The sequence below is a fragment of the Physeter macrocephalus genome, chromosome 8 (genome assembly GCF_002837175.3).
Source record: "Physeter macrocephalus isolate SW-GA chromosome 8, ASM283717v5, whole genome shotgun sequence".
Lineage (NCBI taxonomy): Eukaryota > Metazoa > Chordata > Mammalia > Artiodactyla > Physeteridae > Physeter > Physeter macrocephalus.
This window is the reverse complement of record NC_041221.1, coordinates 93,732,910-93,753,958: the sequence shown is the minus strand read 5'-3', so window position 1 is coordinate 93,753,958 and position 21,049 is coordinate 93,732,910. Positions and strand designations below refer to the sequence as shown.

The following is a 21,049-nucleotide window of genomic DNA, read 5'->3' as shown; positions in this document are numbered from 1 at the left end:
GCTTGGGAGTTATGCAGACAAGCAGTTGCAGAGTTCTGAGAAAGTGATTCCAGCTGGTGGGGGTCGCTTTTGACTTCTGTCCAGGATGAACACGATGAAATGGAAGTGTGTTGGTTACAGAGTAGGCAGGATCTGGAGATTCAGGAAGACAGTGTTCACTTCCTGGTGCTTTCCTGTAATGCAAAGTAGGGAATGTATACAGAACGGAGGATTTATCTGGAAGGCACAACAGAAAGAAACCTGGGCCTTGTTTCTCAGTCCTCCTGGCTTCTCCCATCTCATCACTTAACCCAGAGATTTCTGACAAGATGCCTTATTCTGTAGTTCAGTCCTGCTCTCTGCTACACACCCACACCCCCAGCTCAACTCTGAAACTATCAATAATATTTGTTTTGAGAAAAACTACTTTCCTCCAAGTAATTTTTTTTCAGAAGTTTGAAATCAATTTAAAGCCTAAATTATATTTGGTGTCTTCAAGTGCCTTTCAAACCAACTGAACACATCTCGGTACTCAGTAGAGCATAGGTTCTTCTGTCTCGATGCAGAAAGAATTCAGCGAGAGGCAGAGAGACAGGTAAGGGAAGAGTTTATTAGTATAGGACCCTTGTGAGAGATACAAGTGGGCGGACAAGGGAGTGCCGCACTAAGAACTTAGCGGGGTACAGATTTATAATCAAAGGAAAAGTGGGGAGAGGAGAAGACCAGCTTCTTCCTCATTCTTGAGTAGACGTCATGCTTCCATCATCAGCTCCTCCTCCACATCATGTGGGGGAGTTTTCTTGTCCCTACCTGGTCAAACTGGGATTGTCGTGGCACAATGGAAATGAGCAAAAAGGCAGTAACATATACTAAAGTATGGTAAATCATCTTAGGTTTCAGTGTAATGGCACTTTTCCCTATGTTTTTGTTATTAGTGTGCTCAGAGAAGCGTGTCCTAGGAATTATTAACTTACCTTACTGGTCAGGATGTGGGTCTCAGTCCATTGTTTTATTGTTTGGAGGCATGTCTCATGCTTCTGTTGCATGGTTCTGTGGCTAAGCAAACCTGCTTTCTTGAGCGATCATTGACTTACAGGGCTCTCGCATACTTTTTCCTTTACTTATGAGCCCTTACTGGGATTAACTATTTAATCACCTACTTTGTCCCTTTACTCTGTCCCTATTACCTTCAAATCTAGGAGATGAAAAAGACTAACCTCCAAAGCAATATAAGAGGAAAAAAATCTTATCATGTCAAATTAATCACCAAGTAATTTGTGTAAAACTTTAAGTATATAAGAAATTCAGAGAAGGGAGGTTTTAGTGTAAGAAAGAGCAAGCTAGAAACACTATTTGGACTTGATTTTGGCCCTGAAGGGTATGTAGACCTTGTGTAGGCAGAGGTTAAGGGAAAGAGCTTCCCTTGCAGTTCAGACAGCAACGTGGTGATTTACTGTGACTTGTTGGAGGCCATGAAGAGACCTGTGACTGACACATAGGAACTAGTCTATTAGATTACTGGTGAAATCATTAGCCAGGACTCTGAGCTTGTGGGTGTTCTCCCATTGTTCTTCCATTCCTCCTCTCTGCTTCATATGCAAAAAGAGGGGGGGGGCACTGATTAAAGAAGAATGTGGTAGTTCACACGATAGAAGAAAGCGCTAAACAATTAAACCTCTGGAAGGACAGAAAGTGGAGGATTTCTGGAGACCTGAGCAAATGGAACTTAGCTTTCAAGCTGTATTTCATCACTTATCTTGGTTTCTCCCCATGTGATGACTTCATTCTCAGAACAGTTTCTCCACTCCATAAAGTAGGTGATCCTTGGCAGCTAACTTCTTGCTTACATCCTAACAACTCCCTGGTACCTCTGTTCAAAATGTCTCAGAGAAGGCCTCTGAACAGGCAAGGGATCAACTCGTTACTAGAAGGGGGAAAGGGTGCTGGGCAGACAAAAACTAAAGTGTCAAATCAATGACTGAATGCATGATGTGATACTAGCATAAGGGCAGATTACATACAGAGTCTTGAAAACTTGTCTTTGATGTTTAAGTTATACATGGTTGTTGTTAAACGTTTTTGAGCAGAGAAGTAACTTGAGAGAAGTGTTTAAGAAATAGAACTTGTCCAGTGATGTGTAAGATTACCTGAATGCGAGGAGAATATAAGGAAACTACCTAGAGGACTATTTTCTCTCAGATCTGAGTGTGAATTTTGATGAGAGTTTATCCTGAAGTAAAGCCTTAAACATTGAAAACAGGATGGCTAGGTGGGAGTACAAAAAAAAAAAAAAAGGGAGAGAGAGAGAGGCGATAGAGTAATGGTTCTCAGAGTGTGATTTCTAAATCAGCAGCCTCAGCATCACCTGGAGCATGTTAAAAATATAAATTCTCTGGCTCCACCCCAGACTCACTGAATCAGGAGCTTTGGCGGCAGCCTGGCAATCTGTGTGTTAACAGCTCTCCAGGTAATTCTGATGCCTGCTATAGTTTGATCCTAAGGTAGCAAGCACATTTAAAAAGCTACTTATGAGCTTTGTGACCTTGAGCAGTTTATTTAACCTCTTCATACTTTCAAGGCAAGTGCTAATGTTAGTGCTTTCCTCACAGAGTTTAGAGGATTAGCATAAATGTATGGAAGAATGCTTACAACAGTATCTGGCACAAAGTAAGCATTGTATCATTATTTTCTATTATCATTTGTAGCACTTGGTGTTTGAAAGAAAGATACACATAAAAGATGATTCTCAGTGCTGGGTAAAGTTTACATTGTCTCTTGTTGATGGACCAAAATTGTCCATATTATTCTTACATGGATCTTACTGAGTCAAGCTGTTCCTAGAAATCACCTCCTGACTCCCATAGTACTTTGTTTTTCCACTGAAATTTAGTGTCATTGCTATTTTTCTTAAAGAGTACTTTCACATTTGTCCCTCAAGGATAAGTAACTCACTTTCTCTGAGCGTCTTTCCTCATTATGGTTTCGGTGAAGATGAGAAATAACGTATGTATGGTTTTTACCATATATTATATGTTCAGTAAATGCTAGCTGTTGATTACCCTTATCTCCATTTCATCTTGCCGCTCCTTTTTAAACATTGTTTCTCCCTTTCTTTGTCACCTTGTCTGTGACTGTTTCTCTTTCACATTCTTCCTTCTCTTCTATGGCAGAGGTTTTCTGTTCCATAAAGAGATAGTATTTTAGGCTTTACAGGCCATCCAGTCTCTGTCTTTACTACTCAACTCTGCCATTGTGGCACAGAGCAGCCAGGGACAGTATGCAAGTGAATCCGCGAGGCTTTTTTCTAATGAAACTTTGTGCACATCGAAACTTGAATTTCATATAGTTTTCATACGTCATGAAATATTCTCCTTTTAAAAAATTTTCCCACCCATTTACAAAAAGAAAAGCCAGACTATACCATAGCTCACAGAGCATACCAAGACAGGCTGTGGGCCAGATTTATCCTACAAACTATAAAGCCCCAATCCCTGTTAGAGGGGACTGTCCCCCCGACTAATCTCTCACTGCCTTTCCCTCTTTCTTCCTTTCCATCTACTATTTTTTTTTTAATTCAAGTATAGTTGATTTACAATGTTGTGTTAGTTCCAGGTGTACAGCAAGGTGATTCAGCAATATATACATAGCTACATGTGTATATATAGCTGAACATATATGTGTGTGTATATATATTCTTTTTCAGATTCTTTTCCATTATAGGTTATTACAAGATATTGAATATAGTTCCCTGTGCTATACAGTAGGTCCTTGTTGTTTATCTATTAGTAGTGTGTGTCTTTTAATCCCAAACTCCTAACTTATTCCCCCCTTCCCCTTCGGTAACCAAAAGTTTGTTTTCTACATCTGTGAGTCTATTTCTGTTTTGTAAATAAGTTCATTTGTATCATTTTTTTTTAGATTCCACATATAAGTGATATTATATGATATTTGTCTTTCTCTGTCTGACTTACTTCACTTAGTGTGATAAGCTCTAAGTGCATCCATGTTGCTGCAAATGGCATTGTATCATCCTTTTTTATGGCTGAGTAACATTCCATTGTATATATGTACCCCATCTTCTTTATCATTCATCTGTTGATGGACATTTAGGTTAGTTCCATGTCTTGGCTATTGTAAATAGAGCTGCAATGAACATTGGGGTGCACGTTATCTTTTCATACTAGAATTTTCATCTTTTCCAAATATACACCCAGGAGTGGGACTGCTGGATCATATGGTAACTATTTTTTTTTTTTTTTAAAGGAACCTCCATACTATTCTCCGTAGTGGCTGCACCAATTTACACTCCCACCAACAGTGTAGGAGGGTTCCCTTTTCTTCACACCCTCTCCAGCATTTATTGTTTTTAGACTTTTTGATGTCTTTCTAGCTACTCTTATCTTCCTTTCTAATTTGTCACAACCCAGGTACCAACAACAGTGGGCCCAATGCAATGCAAGTTGAATTCTAAAGTATTTGTGTTTATTGAACAGTTTAATATTTTTTTATTATAATATAAAAATCAAAGACAACTAATATTTATATACGCAAAGAAAAACCAAGTTCAGTTTAATTTTTCATGTATTTTTTAATTTACTTTTTCCAATCAAAAGCAATATTTTCATGAAATAAACTGTAACAGAACGACAGAGCCCATTACTGGCCATTTATATCAAAATAGGTTGACAATCAACTCCTGATCATGTCCTCAATTAGTTTTTTATCTGTGGACTTTTCTCAGTTCTGAGTTTTTAATATATATTGAAACTAATGCCTTTTTTCTTGCCTGAAGTTAAATAGTTGAAGAGGCATAAATTTACTCTGAAGAGACAGGGATGGCTGCAGGAGCCGATAGTAACTGGTATGAAGCATGGCCCTGACTAGTCACCCCCATCCTACTTTCAGATGCTACTCTGTACCTCTCTCATAACTGTTACCACCAGTGGTGTATGTCACATGGTTGCCTAGTGCATTATACGTACAAGGCAAATCTTTGTTGCACTAGCAAGTGAAACCCACTTAAAGATATTTTTCGTAGCTCATAGGCCTTTTGAGGGAAGACAATATAAAAGATGATATTTTCCCAGGGGGCTCCAAAGTCTTATTTGAAGTTTGAAGGAAATATGACTTTGCCTTTGTGGCTGAATTAACTATTACTTAGGTGAGGAATACAGCTAAAATGGTAAAATAACTATAAAATTTGCTCAGTGAGGTGCTGTCACACCTGGTAAATGGCTTGCCTAAGTCTAAGGCCTGTGCTACTCTCTGTTAGAATAATGAGTTCATGAGTACAGCTTTCTGGGTGGGTACAAGATATTGCTATTATCACCATATCTATCTCCTTTCATATTAACTTTAACATTCCTTCATAGGCGTTATAATTTGCCTACCTCATAAAAAATGTGTAAAGAGAATCTTACTCTTTATTTTTTAGTATAAGAGAGGAAAAATGTTCAGTCTCTTTTGAAAGGTTATGATTCAATTAGAAAATATATTAGGAAGCATACTCAGCAGGTTAGTCTTAACTTAAATCCATCTTTTTGATGATGGCATTATTTTTATGCCAGTGTTAAATTTTTAAAGTTAATTTTTAACATGTTATATTAAAAGCTGATAATGTAACATCTCTATCATGGCGTATTCTTTTAAAAAGTGAAATATCAATTCTCAGATACAACCTTAGACTACAGTAAAAATGAATTGTTAACTTAGTTTAAGATTTTTCTGCAGGTTAATTTTTGGTCATGATAATAGAATGTAACACCTATGATAAGAGCTATAATTAACTGAACTCTAGCAAAATTTGAGACTGAGAAAGAGATATAGGGATATATTTCATTAATAATGTGCCATTAGCATACAGTACTTAGAATTTAAACCCCATTTCATTACATTAGAGATGTCTTTTTATTCAGATGTTCTTTAAAAGGGTCAGCATATCTATGTGTTTATAACTGGGAGTTATACCAGCATAAAACAAAAGTCAGCTGAGAAAATATTCAGAAATTTATCCTGGGTACATTTCTCAATTTTGGCTGAATTCAAATGTAAGCCATTCTTTGATTAGCATCTTCAAATAACAGTGACCGCATCAGGAGTCAGATATTCTCTCTCATGTTCTCAGTCAGAAAAACAAAATAAGAAAGAGAGAAAATAGGAGAGGGACAGGAGTATTATACCCTTGGCAAATGAATGAGAAGTCTGATCCCCTGTTAATGTAATACTGACAGCTTCTGCCAGAGAAGATGGAATGGAGTGTGGGAGAATTTTGTTATCATTTAGCAGTACATTTAGGTAACATCCAGTGGAGCCAGTGTTGGCCTGGGAATCATAAAAGGGTAATAATAGAAGCAGTTTCTTTTTAGTTTTTCTCATTGACCCAGAAGAATAGCTTCAAGATGACTTTATCTCCACCCTTTTCAGCCAGTGGTATGTGAAGCAAGGAGAGATTTGCTATGTGAGCCCTTCCAAAGGGAACAGCAAATCTCCATGTCATGTGGGGGCTTTGCGTGGGTTGTGAGGATTTATTCCAAACACGGTGACGCCCTCTGTCCCTAGGTCTACCTGTCTTTAGACCACGATTACCAATCCTGTCAATGGATGCAAAATTAAGCATAACAACTATCTTTGCCTGGAACAGTCAGAGAAAGAAGGTATAGCAAATGCAGATATGGTGTATAATAGCAATTCAATCTATTCTAATAGAATGATTTAGTCATCGTGTCCGACTATCAAAGCAGTAGCCACTTGGTACCAGTCTGTGTGTTTATCTAAATTCATGAGCAGGTAGAGGATTAGTTAGTTATTCCTCAGTTTATTCCCTCACCTTACCACAGGGCCTATGTCTTAGTAGGCAGAGAGTTCTCTCTCTAAATGTTTTGAGAACTTTTATCATATGGAAAGAGTGATAAGGAGATTATGAAGTAGAAGGTGGACCAAACCCATTCTTCTTGCAAAGGGAAGCAGACATTTCTAGAAGCTACAGTTCTGCTCAGTGGGAGGAAGACCCTGAGGCCTGCTCATCTGACTTCTCATCATGTCAGGCACACCAAGGCAGAGGACCTTAACCAGGTTATCAATGAGGCCCTAAGGCCTCAGTGGATCGGGGAACCTCCTGGAATCATATGCCATTCTTTCTATGAGCATAGGTGCATAGCTTATATTAGCTCCTAAAAAAGATGATGACCACACACACATGAAAATAAAACCAGTATTTTGAAGGGTTGACATAGCAAAGAATCAGTGGAAGGTCTTGGAGTGGAGCTACCATTCAATTTTATGAGTGTTCAAGCTTAGAGATGGACCTATTAAATAATAGTGATATTTAAAGTATTTTACAGTGAAAGGTCTTTGATATAATGTTTATGGTTCTTACTCCCCAAAGCATTTCCTGTTAAAATTGACATACAACAGTTAATGTTAAACTCATTTAATATTAGTATTTTACTAAAGAAGCTTGCTTATGGTAGGGAAAAAAGCCAAACAAAATGAGTTAAAAACAGTTGGTGTTGTCTCTGACACACCAACTGTATGTATCATCCACTATGATGGATAATGGGAATGCAGTAAAGAGGGAAAAAAATCTCTGCCTTTCAGATTAAAGTTGCAGGAGACAACTCCCAAACTAATTATTATAAATGACATAGTAAGTGTTAAAAGAAAGATATGTGCAGGGTAAAATATGGAGGAACATGGAGAATAGGAAACTAAGCTGGCCTAGGATATGAGGGCAGGCTTCCCAGAGGAGGTGGTAATATCACACATTTTTACAGCCCTTATTACCTCTCAGGAACTGTTCTAACATGTTAACTCAGTTAAAACTTATACACTATTGAGGCATAGAGAGACTAAGTAACTTCCTAAAAGTCACACAACTAGTAGGAAGCAGTGTCAGGATTTGAACCCAGACCCTCTGGTTCATAATTCCACGTGTTAGTTACTCCATTGTGCTACTTCTTGTGCTTCAGGTAGTGGTGCTAGAAATAGCAGCATGCCCCATAATAAAACATGGGGGAAGAAACAAAAGTAGGGAAAGAGCGAAAGAGAAGGGGAGTCCAACTTCCAGCTTCTAAGAGTTAAACATTTCCTGAATTCACGTTCAGATTCATTTACCTTTTTGAGGCTCAGCTCTCCCTATAGTTCCTTCTCCATCCTCTCACCATATAGAAGAAGGGTCCTGACACTTATCTGTGGGGTGTCTAAATGTCTATATATTCATTGTGTCTGGTTGCACTTTCACTCAACTTCAAAGTTATTCACTTCCTCCTTTTACTCATTCATTGACTTGCCCATTCATTTACTCAATTTATCTTAAAGTTTTACCCTGTTTGTTTTGGGTAGTACATATGGAAGCTTCCTTGAAAGAGATAAGAAATAATAAATTCAGTTTGGAAAGCTAAGGTGGAAATATTCTTTGTCTTTACCTCAAATGCTTTCCTAGTCATATAAATTTGAAAAATAACAAAAAGTTACAAAAATAATGCCATAGAAAGGGGGAAAAACAGCTTCAATTTCTTCTTAGTGTATGTGACAAAAAAGCAATACCTGCATGTCCTTCATGATTTCCATCTACTGACGAGGCTCCTGTAACAAAGAAGGGACTTAGTGTTTTCGTTCTGTTCCTTCCCCTGCTGTGTGGCTCCTTGGAAGCAGGCGCTCAAGAAGGCACAGGGCTCCTTCAGGCCACTGGAACACAACAGTGTGCTCCAAAGCCCCACCTGCTCTCAGAAGGTGACTTGGGTACTAGGAAAAGTACAGCTTGTTATTTGTTCCTAAGCAGTCTCTGCTGACTTCTTATTGTAAGACTGTTAAAAAGTTCTCTTTACTGGAACAAATATCTTCCATTTGGATTATGTCATGAATTTCATCTGGAATAATGAGACTTTCAATAGCTTTTGTGTGTCACCTCTTTTTTACATCACTTGTCTAGTGGCATCAAGAATACTTCCTCACTGAAAATGGATCCATTTACAGTCAATAATAGGGTGGCTAGTGTTCGTTTTACTTGGGAAAACTAAAATGTGCACCTTTTATCCTATTATACTGATCCACCAGCTTCAGATTATCTGATTTTCTAGCTTCTCATTTTCTCATGTATCTTAATGCTATTATTAACAAGAATTCTGTTGCTAATGGTTTTGGAAAATAATATGTGTACTTTCAGCCACAACCCACATTTTTATGTTCTGTCTGATTTAGCTGGACTTTGATATTTATTCCAAAAGCTGCTTTGTTGTAGATCAAATGTGAGAAGCTTTAATGTCCCTCTAGATTTATTTTCAGTGTCCCTATTTTTTCTACAAGATAATGGAGTTAATATTCTAACTATTAGTTACTGGGTGAAAAACACTTCTAAGTATATAATTTATAGTATTATATATTTTTTATGAGTGATATATCTATACGTGTGTGTGTGTATGTATAAATATAGAGAGAGAGAGACAGAGACAGGCGACAGAGAGACAGAGAGAAGAGAGAGATTCTCTATTTTTTTAAGATAACAGTTCTATGAATATGTGCATTTTTTAATGGTGGAATTTTTTTCTAAAGTATAATTTTATTTTTAAACACAAAAAAATTGTGTTTTAGTCAGTTCTATCAATATACTTTATCAAGTTTCCACATCATCATTGTTTTTATATCTTTTTGCACACATTTTCTTTTTTAGAAATAATTTTTAAATCTATTTTGTCAAACAAAATACTAAAAAGAGTGTGTATATAATACTGTATTTGTCTACTTATTTATTTATTGACTTACATCTGTAAATATTTATTGTTTTGAAGAATGCATCTTAGGATTAGGTATGAAATCTTTCTTTGTTTTATATTTCTTTCTTTGTTAGATATTTCTAGGGATTTCATACATTTATTTTTTTTAACTAGTATTTTTTAGTGTCTACTTTGTGCTGGGTTCTTAAGATACTATAATGAATAAACAGGACATAGTCTATGGACTCAAGGAAATCATTTTACATTTGTGATGAGTGTGCCTAAAGAACTCTAACTATTCTTTAGGTGTTTTTTCTAGGAGCAGTTCTACCTTTGCCCAGGGCAAATGTATAGATAAATAATAATTTATCTTAGAAATTCCCTACAGGCATTCCATATTTCTTCCAGAAATGAAAAAAAATCATAAATAAATTTCTTGACCTTGGAAAAAGTAGAGGGTTTTGTTTTGTTTTGTTTTTAATAGTTATTGATGTTTTATACAATAGCACCTCTTTGGTTGACTTGCTAAGTCCAAAATCCATTTTCTGATGCCTAGAGAGTGATTTTCATCCACAAGCGTTTTTAACTAGAGTTCATGGATCGCTCAGGCGGTGGTCTCAAACTTTCCTATGCAGAAAACTCACCTGGGGCACTTGCTTAAAAGGGATCTGGAGATGACCTAGGGATTTGCATTTTTAATAAAACACAAAGTCCTGGACCATGCTGCCCTATGACAACCATGGATGGACTTCAGGTTGTTCTGTTTAGCCCTGAAACTATGACTACTTGAATTTTTTTCAATAAGAGGGTCTACAAGGATTTAGAAGACTTTCATTAGTTTTTCAAAGGAGTCTGAAAAATACCATGATTCTGTTAGGAACAACGGTTTATAAGTGGAAAAGGGCAGCAACAAGAACCCACAGTGAAATGCCTAACAATAGGGGGAAACACTACAAAGCAGCTATAAATACTCAAGTGGGACTGAAATCCAGATCAGTGTCCCCTAAGCAGTTTGAGAATTTCTAGAAGTTAATAGATATGTCAGTAAACCAGTGTTCATTGGTCAAAAAAGTTTGAGATACATTAAGTTTTTAATTTTTTAACTTTATTATAGAGGTGAATAGACTTTATTTTACTAATTTGCACTGTGAATCACTTAAAAGAATCGTTAGTATGTAGTAATTCCCAAACCTATTTGATCACAGAACCCTTTTTGAATGATTGTCATTTTGAGAAATGCCCTTTAACAGAGGGACAGACATTAGTCCCTGAGTGCAGCACAAAAATAAGTAACTTTCATCATAACCTTGTCATGAAGGAAAGTTTCAATTATGTTCTAAATACTCCGAATAATAGAATAGCAGAGAATTTTATATTTTAGAAAAAAATTTTATTAAAAATATATAGAGAGGAAAAAACTTCAGCTATCTAGTTATTATTTACATGAATTTATTCATTGTTAGTTGATGGTGAATTTAAATAATGTCTTGCTCTAAAATGGAAACTTAGATTTTTTTTCTTTATAATTTTCTTGGGATTTAGGAGAAGTTTGAATTTCCTAAGAATCATAGAGCTCATTCTACAATAAAACAACAATTCTTATTTCATGTATTTTATAACAATGATTGGTACCCACCTAAACATATTTGCCTGTGTGTAAACAGATATGTCCAAAATTTCTTGAAGCGAGACAGTTCTACAGTGATTAAAAAAAAAAAAAAAAAAAAAGTAAAGACCAGATTGGCTTAACACGGGAAGGCGAACTCCTGGATTGATTGTATCCAGATAAGAATTTAATCTGAAAGAAGAAGGAGAAGGAGATTAATTTAGTGAAGGCAAAAGTAAAGGGAACTCCTGCTGGGGGAAACCGTTTCCTAGTGTGATTAACAGTGAAAAGTCTAAGGAACAGAAAAATAGGTATGCTTGGGCAGAAAGAAATCATGAGCTGAAGTGTGATGATTAAAACAAGTCCTGTGAGATACTGTGCAGGAAAATAAAAGAAATAAGTTTGGGAAATTCTATTTCATCCTTCGTGTTTTATTTTACTTCACTTGGACTTTCACAAAATGAATTCATCACAAATTATTTTACCCATAAATTAACCCTCAAGATGCACCTTGGGAGAACACTGAGCTAATAGTAATAGGAAAAAAGAACTACTAATTAATGGACCTGTATCATAATCATTGCTTTTCAGGGACAAAATGATTAGACTTAGGTCATACATATTACTCTATCCTCTTTCATTATTAAGTTATAATGATTCATGAATTGAAATAGATTTGCCTTTCAATATTGTTACATTTCTGGAGTACCAGATCCTTCTAAATCCAGGTCATGAAGGTAAGACCTTTTCATGTATAATCCTCCAACCCTACATATTTTTAAACAAGTAGCACTGTTAGGTCATATATATATATATCTATACAGAATTCTCAGAGATTTGGGGGGGTGGCTTTTTTGCTTACTTTGTAAACAGTCACAATATTTCCAATTTAGAATTGAGCTACACAAAACCTATGTTTAATTCCAGCTGAACTATTAAAGAATTAGGAAGAATTCTTAAAATTTTTGAAAATTTGCCTTGTAAACAATCTGGTTCCAAAAAGAACATCTTTATGATTTAAAAGGTTAGACCAGCTTCCATCTACAGGCCAAATGAGAATCAAGCAACAGCTAAGTGAATCATAATATATTTGTTCTCCTTTCTTTTCATTTTTGGGTCATGATTTTAATGGCAAAACCTTAGTTATACATGATGATTGTACACGCTTGTGTTCTCTGGCATGCCTATGGGAGACTAGTAGATGTGAGTAGGGCTATTTAGAGATAGACTTTAATATATGTGGGGTTAGCATCAATGTAGAGGTGAAACAGTTTTTGTAAATACTTAAAGATTTTTTTAAGCATGTTTTTACTCTTTAAGAACAGGACTAAATTCCACAGTTTAAGTTGGCTGACTGGTCTCTCTCATACTATCTGCAAAGATACCATGACATTTTTGGTCCTATATCATATGAAAGACTGTATCACAAGGCTACAGATTTGATACCAACATTTTAAAGTTTCAGTTAAGCAAGTGGATAACCCATAAAATTGTTACATTTCTGGAAACTTCCTTCTAAATCCGTGTGACAAAGGTAATCTTTTCCTCACATGGAATCACTAGACCTTATATCATTTCTAAGTAGCACTCAGTATTTTCTCTCCAAAGGCACTTTAAATGCTTACTTTCTAAGAGTTTACAAATTTTCCATTTTGTAAGTTAGCTTCAAGACACTTCCTATATACATGTTTTAAGAAGTGGCAATCAAAAAGGAAGGATTTTTTTTTTTTAATCCTTGAAAATTTGGTCAAAAGTACCATTTAGTGAGGTCAGTCTTTTTCTCCATACTCTTAAGGAGTATAAGGTTTTTTTTTTTAATCATATTAAAATGGTAGTGTGACAACAATTAATGTCACTGTGAGGGAAAAAATCAATCTTTTGAGTTGTATTGTTCTTAGGAAAGCAATAGATATCATAATTATTTAGACCAAAGTTATTTTTAATTATGATTTCATGAATAATATAATCTAGATTCAATAAGTTAACTTGCTTCTTTTTATTGATGTAGGAACAACACTTTTAAGGTCTTGAAGACTTATATCCTTTATCTAGTCTTTTTTTCTTTTAAATTTTTATTTTAATTTCACACTTTAAAAAATATCAGATTCCCCAAAAGTTAATATTTTACCACATTTCCAAATTTGCATTCTCTTTCCCACTTAAAACGATTTCTCTTTCTGAACTGAGAATAAATCACAAGTATTTACCCTTATATACTTCAGCGTGCATTTCTTAAGAACAAGGGCATTCTCTTTCATAACCACAGTATAGTTGTCTAAATCAGAAAATTAATAGTCATGCAGTAATAGCATTAGTTTGTAGATCTTACTCAGATTTCATCAAATTACCCTAATAATGTCCTTTATAATAAGATAAAATAAAATGCTGATCATGTATTGATTTCAGTTGTCATGTCTTTTTAGATTCCTTTTGACTAGAACATTTCCTAGTCTTTGTGTTTCCTGACATGACACTTTTGAAGAGTACAGACCAGCTATTTTGTAGAAAGTCCCTCAGTTTAGGTTTGTCTGATATTTCCTTGTGACTAGATTCAAATTATGCCAGACCTTAAAAAAACAGAATTGTATAAGATGTGATTTTATAACGACAAATCACATTCCTGTTATTAACTCTGAGATTTAATATAATTATTTAATTGTCATGTTTGCATCAAACAGAATACTTATCTCCAGCTTCCCGGGGAGGGGGGGAAGAAAAAGACTCTCCCAGGAGATTTTATATGTATTTACTAAAGAACAAACTTGGTTTAATTATTAAGGATCTTGTTAGTTTTGATGATTTAAGGAATCATTGATTATTCTAATATTGAATGAGAAAACACATAACATGTTCAATAGTATTGATCTGCTCTTTTCACAGTTACTCCTGAATGCCCACAGAAAGGAAGAAATGTTTTCCTCTCCTTAGATGAACTCGAGTTCTTATCACAGCTCATAAAATCCTTTTTGAATTTGGAACAAAATGTTCAGGAATTGTTTGAAGAAATGTTTTTATGGCTCAAGACACCCAGGAATACTTCAGGTAGTATGCTCTTCTGCAAATCTATAATTCTGTTTTTGCTTCCTGCTATTAAATCTATACCATTACCTGAAAAAAACAAAAATACAGGACAGAATTCTTTAAATAAACATTAACTATAAAGCACACCATGAAATTACATTTTTATCCTTTATACATTGTAAATTCCATAGTTTTAATTGAAAAGCATCATAAGTCAATTTTGGATAATTGTCTTTAGTTAAAATAAGATCAATTTTTTTTTTTTTAACTCAAAGAAACACAGCCTAGCCTTTGGAAATATCAAGGAGACCGGATGGTCTAGTAGCTCCTCTTTTGCCACTAGCAGCCTGATGACCTTGAGCAAAATATTTAGTTTCCTTAGACAACCAGTTTCTCATCTTTAAAATGATGATGTAAGACTAAGTTAACTTTCTCTTTATTTTCTTTCAGTATTAAGTGCTTTAGATTCCAATATATTATGTAGGGTTGTGAGAATTAAATGATTTAGTGAATGTAAAATATTTAAAAGAATGTCTAGCATATCATAAACAATAAATGTGAGTTGTTACAATTGTAATTATAATTATACAATATGTTGTTTTTAGTTAGTCTCAACAAAATCCTTTTAAAGAAAACTGTGCCATGTGTGTTCAAATAATGTTTCTAACAATTCAGAGGCATAATGGTTAAGACATGTTCTCTGTTTTCATATCTATATTTATAAAGATTTTCATCTATATCAGAGTGGACTATACAAAGTTCTCTTTTACATAATACCACGTATCATTTTAAGGAGAGTAAATTTGAATAGTGGCTGCATTTGCAAAACAAAGTGAGGGAAGCAAGTGATTAAAAATCAATCTGCAAATTTCAAAACCTGATTTCTTAGTGAAAATTACATGTAGTTTAATATATTTACTTTTGTATTTATTTACCTAGCCTGGGTAAATAATGTTAGAAAAGTTATAGGATTGGAGTTTGTTTTATATTAAGCATAGGTTACTGGTTACATTTCAGGTTAAGTTTAAGCAGCACTATTAAATTATAAAATAAATAATGTAGATTGTTTTTTCCAAATTTGGATGTAATTTGAAGAAAAATGAGTGTGTAATATAGATCTCTGAATCTGACAAAAAAATCAAATGGGAAAATAATAAAAACATAGGACAGATAATAAGAAAATTAAAAGTTGGAATGAAAAAGTCGATTTATTAGGAGGTAATGTGAGTCCTAGAGGGTCTTCTAGATGGAACTAACTGGATCAAAGAGAGATCTGAATAGAGAAATATGATGTCCTAATTTTTGACAAAAATTTATTGGTGCCACAAGCAGTTGACACTGGTGTTGGTACTCATCCATCATGCCCGGCTACGATTTGGCATCTCTCATCCACATCTCTAGCAGATCTTTTCTGAGGTGTGGATCAAAAAACAGAGTGAACTCCAAAGCATCTAGACCCATATCCATTTGGATTCATCTTGTATTGGTCCTAGGCCAGGCCCTTGAGAAATAACTCATTCTGAGAACTTTATTCCTCTTAAGGGCAGCATAAATTCAAAACTAGAGTTGTGTTAGAGAGGTATTCTAAAGATATAAAAGTTAAATAGCCAAGAACTGAAGCAAAGATTTGACACACTGATTTCAGGAAAAAAGGAGAAAAAGAAAAAGCTGGTTCAACTGCACTGGATTGAGATCAAACAATGTTGAGACTTGCCAGTGCTGTGTATTTGAGAGCAATAGTTATGATTATTGAGTAAAATCAACAGAGAAAATATATAATTATGCCACAATATACTGTCTTACCCCAAATTTGTCATCATATAAGCAGCATGGCAGATAAAAGCAACTTCAGTATCACATTAATAATAGTGTACTATAGAAACACATTTGTGGATTATCAAACATAGTAAGTGGAAGGAAATTTGAAGGACAGCTGTAAGAAATGTCTAAGTATTAGAACATCCTCTTGTGATATATGTGTTCTTCATTCATATATTTTTGTAACAAAGCCAAGATTTAATCTGCCATAATTTTATGTAAATGGATCCCTGAAAAGAATGATCTTGAGGGAAATTGTCAAGAAAAATCTTAAATGGTTTATTCAGTGTAGCCACGTTAATCATTTCTTATCAAAAGCCTTGGTTTCTTAAATCAGGAAGGAAAAGATTTCTTGAATGATTAAAGAAACCAAATGAATCTTAAGGTATCCTGATAGTTAATGTCTTGCTTAGAAATCTTGTGTGGGAGAGGATGGGGAGAAAAAAGATCAAGTCATTTGGTTTTTGGTGTATTCGTTTTGATTGGAACATATTTTGCTAATAAAGATCTTGGAAGGAATTGCCTAGTATGTCTATGTAACCAAAACGATGTGATGAAAAGTAAGGTTTTTTTTTTCATTGTCAAGATGTTTTAAAAATATCCAGGTGCTTAACATCACATAGAGAAAATATAAAGATGATTAACCAAATGTTTTACTTTTTACTTTGATGTTTACTACTATAATGTAGATTTGGCCAACTTGGCAGTGCTTTTAGGAATTTGAATACAATGCAATAGATTTTGAAGAGACACAAGAAATATTTTCTGAGAAAGAAAAGATATTTAGTCATTATATTTATTTGCTTTTGTTTGGTCATGATTTGATGGTTTTCTCTTTTGGTCATTTCAGAAAAATGATAGGACATTATTTCACTGTTATGGGATCTTACTGTATTTCTTTTAGGTGATCTTATCTTATGGAGTGGACTCGGGTTTGATTTATGGGGCACTTCTAATACTCCTTCAGAATAAAGCTGTTCTTCGGGCAGTTCCTCAAATTTTCCAAAGGTGGCATCTGAGATTTATCTAAACCAGGAGGTTTCTTGGCCCTCATTTTTCTTTAGCCCCAGCAATGACAAAAAGCAATGGCTGCTTCAATTGGATGTAAGAAGAACACTTAGGGTTTGTCTCAGAAGAATCAAAGATTTCAGATCTTCTGAAAGATTGTTTGTACTCTTAGGGGGTCTTAAGAGGGGTCAAATGGCTTCTAAGAGTTCCTTAGCTAGATGGTTAAGGGATTGTATTAGGGAGGCGTATGTAGTTAAGGTAAAGAGGCTCCTAGGGTTTGTAAAGCTCATTACACTAGGACTTTAGCTGTTTCTTGGGCAGAGAGGTCGAAGGCTTCCACATTGGAAATTTGCAAGGTGGCCACCTGGGCTTCTCTTCATACTTTTTCATAGTATTATCTCTTGGATGTAGTCTCTTCTACAGATTCAGCTTTTGGTGGGAGGTTGCTTGTGAGCCAGAAAAGAACAGTAAAGAAAAGAGAGACTTGTAGTTCTCACTTAGAGCTGCCAACAAGGCAAGTTGCTTTGTAGTGCACACAATGGGAGCCTATGAAGACCAATTTGGGTGTGAAAGTGGATGTCACAGGGAAGTACTGCCAACCTCTACTCTCTATGAAAGAAAACGGCAGTGTGGAAACTAACCAGAAGTGTAAAATGAACCACAGCGAACTCCATAGGCAGAGGCTGCTCAGCAGCTGGCATTCCTGTGACCCTCTGCCCTACTCTACTGAGGTCCTTAGTCTGGGCACGCTCTTAAAGAAACCAGTGTTGACTGCATGCAAATAACTATGTTTTAGAACGATGAGCCAAAAATGGGCTACCTTCTCTAGACAATGCTAATAAGTGTATAGAATGTCCAATATATTTTTAAATAGGTGAAATAATTTGTTAAATGTTCAAAGAGCTCATAAAGTTTGACAATGCCAAATTTTGAAATTGACCATTTTGAATTCCAAACGAATATAAAAATGCCACAATTGGTTAAAATCGTGAGATATCTTACTAGTCTAGATTCAGTGTTACGAATCCTGCCTTAAAATAATCCCTTTGGCTTCTCTGTATAGGATTAAATTTTTTTAAACCTTTTTAATTTGGAGGGGAAGATTATATTATACAGGTTATCATAATTGCTCAATAATTCTTTTTCTATCTTACTATGGAATTGCTCACCAGCAAAAGAAGTCTTGGGAAGCTTATCTTATTTTTTAATTCATCTTGAAAATAGGCAGATGGTGTGTGTAAACATCAAAGCCCGTTACTTTGAGTGAATAAGCAGAATGTATTTGGGAATGAAATGATAAATATAAGATAATTAACCTTTTTTATAAGTTTTAAACTATAGTTACACGATGGCAAATAGTTAGTCCCAAGAATATATCTGCAAAGCTTGTGCTTTGAATTAATGTTATTTTTCCAGGGTGAATACCTTTTACATCAACTATTTTTATGACCTATCTGTAGAAAAGTAAAGTGACATTAAGAATCCAAGTGTTTCCTCTTCATGTCATTGACAACTTGATCTTTATTTTTTTTTTCTTCTTTAAAAATATTTTCCAATAATAGTCTAGGCATGTAGTAAAACTTTTAAACAGGATAAAAGAATATATGGTTAAAATTGTCTTTTTCCACTCCATTTGTCTAGTTTCCCTTTTCAAAGGCAACTACTTCCATATATATCCCCATGTTAAAATAACACAAAATCTTGTCATACTATACAGAGATTCTTTTTTTTATTAACAATTATCTAGAAACACCCCATATTCAGAAAAACAGCTGAATAGTTTTCTGTTGGTGCATGTACCATAATTTAATCAGCTACTCATTAATAGACACATAGGGTTGTTTTTTCCTCTTCATTTGCTTCCACAAACAATGATACGGCAAATTTACTTGAACTATGTCTTATATGTCCTCATGTATATCTGGACAGAAAGTTACTAAGGTGGAATTGCTAAGTAAAAAGGAATGATCATAGAGGATGAAAAGACAAAACGTAGACTGAGAAAAAGATATTTGCAAAATACATATCTGATAAAGACCTTGTATCCAAAATATACAAAGAACTCTTAAAATTCAACAGGAAAACAAAAAACTCAATTTAAAAATGAGCAAAAGATCTGGAGAGCTCACCAGAGAAGATATACAGGTGGCAAATAAGCATATGAAAAGATGCTCAGCATCATATGTCATCAGAGAAAGGCAAATTGAAACAAGGAGATACCATTACACTCCTACTAGAGTGGCCGAAACCCAGAGCACTAACACCACCAAATTCTGGCAAGGATGTGAAGCAACAGGAACCCTCATTCATTGCTAATAGGAACGTAAAATAGTACAGTCTCTTTGGAAGACTGTGTGGTTGTTATCTCATAAAGCTAAGCCTTGCCTTATGTGATCTAGTAATCACACTCCTAGGTATTTATGCAAATGAGTTGAGAACTTATGTCCACACAAAAACCAGCTCATGAATGTTTACAGCAGTTTTATTCATAATTGCCAAAATTTGGAAGCAGCCAAGATGTCCTTCAGTAGGTCAATGGATAAACTGTGGTATGCCAATACAATGGAATATTATTCATCGATTTAAAAAAAGAGATATCAAGCCACACAAAATGTGGAGGAAACTTAAATGAATATTGCTAAGTGAAAGAAGGCAATCTGAAAAGCCTGCATACTATATGAGTCCAACTGTAAGACATCCTGGGTAAAGCAAAAGTATAGAGACAGTAAAAGATCAGTGGTTGCTAAGGAGAGTGAGGAGGGGAGTAGCGGTGAGTAGGTGGAACACAGGGGATTTTTAGAGCAGTGAAATTAATCTGTGTGATAGTAATGGTGGATGCATGACACTATGCATTTGGCAAAGCCATAGAACTGCACCACGCAAAAAATGAACCCTAACGCAAATTATGGACTTTGGTTAATAGTAATCTATAAATATTGGTTCATCAATTGTAACAAATATCCCAAACCAATGTAAGATGTTCACAATAGGGGAAACTGAGAGCAGGGGGAGAGGGAGTATATGGGAACTCTGTACTTTCTGCTCAATTTTTTCTAATAAGCTAAAACTGCTCGAAAAGCTAAAGTCTATTAATTTTTTTTAAAAGCTATGGACATTGAGAGAGAGTTACAAGCCAGTTTTTCATATCCAGTTCAATTAACAATATTTTTGTTATGCAGAATTGTTTTATGGCTTCTGTGTCCTTCTGAAAAATCTCTATCTTGTATCTTTTGGGAAAAAATTCCATATTTTCTTTAATAGACTTATAGTTTCATTTTTCTTTATTTAAAAATCTGCTTAATCTGGATTTTATTTCAGTATTGAGATTGATCCTTATTAATAACACTAGCTTCTGCAAAAGATGTAATAAAATGCAAGCCATAGAGAAAGCATTTTAGGTTAAATGGTATAACACTGATCTAAAACCTTGTCTATGTTGTTATGTGTGTTGAGAAATGAAGCAGGATTCCTCAACTGCAGTCCATGGCCCCTTGAGGATCATGAACGTGCTTTACAAGAGGGCCTGGGAATCTCCAATAGCACGTGTGAGTGTGTGTGTGCGCACACAGTCATATTGTGCATTTTGGATGAAGTGTTCTGTCACTTTAATCAAGTTCTATGAAGTGTTCACAAATCCAAAGTGTTAAGAAACACTAGAGTTGGGGGAAACTTTTCCTCAGAATTAACTCTGATAACATTTCTCAAAAGGTTGTTGTTATCACCTACCAAATGGAATATTTACCTTTTGAGAGAATGTTTCTGTGGATTGTGTTACTTAGGAATCATTCATGATTAAGCTCATAGAACCATATTTAGAAAAAACAAACAAATGTCCCACATATTTTCTAGATGACTATATTTGTCAGAAGCCCTACCGATAAGAATCACTGATATTTGGAGATTTGTT

General features: G+C 35.0%; 1 protein-coding gene across 2 annotated transcripts in view; it reads left to right on the top strand.

Moving 5' to 3' along the window:
* KIAA0825 (KIAA0825 ortholog) overlaps positions 1-21,049 on the top strand; it is a 467,916-nt gene that overhangs the window by 124,780 nt on the left and 322,087 nt on the right. For both annotated transcript variants that reach the window (XM_024123740.2, XM_055086663.1), the window contains one exon: positions 14,176-14,337. In XM_024123740.2, the coding sequence (XP_023979508.1) occupies positions 14,176-14,337 (162 nt within the window). The remainder of the gene's footprint in view (positions 1-14,175; positions 14,338-21,049) is intronic.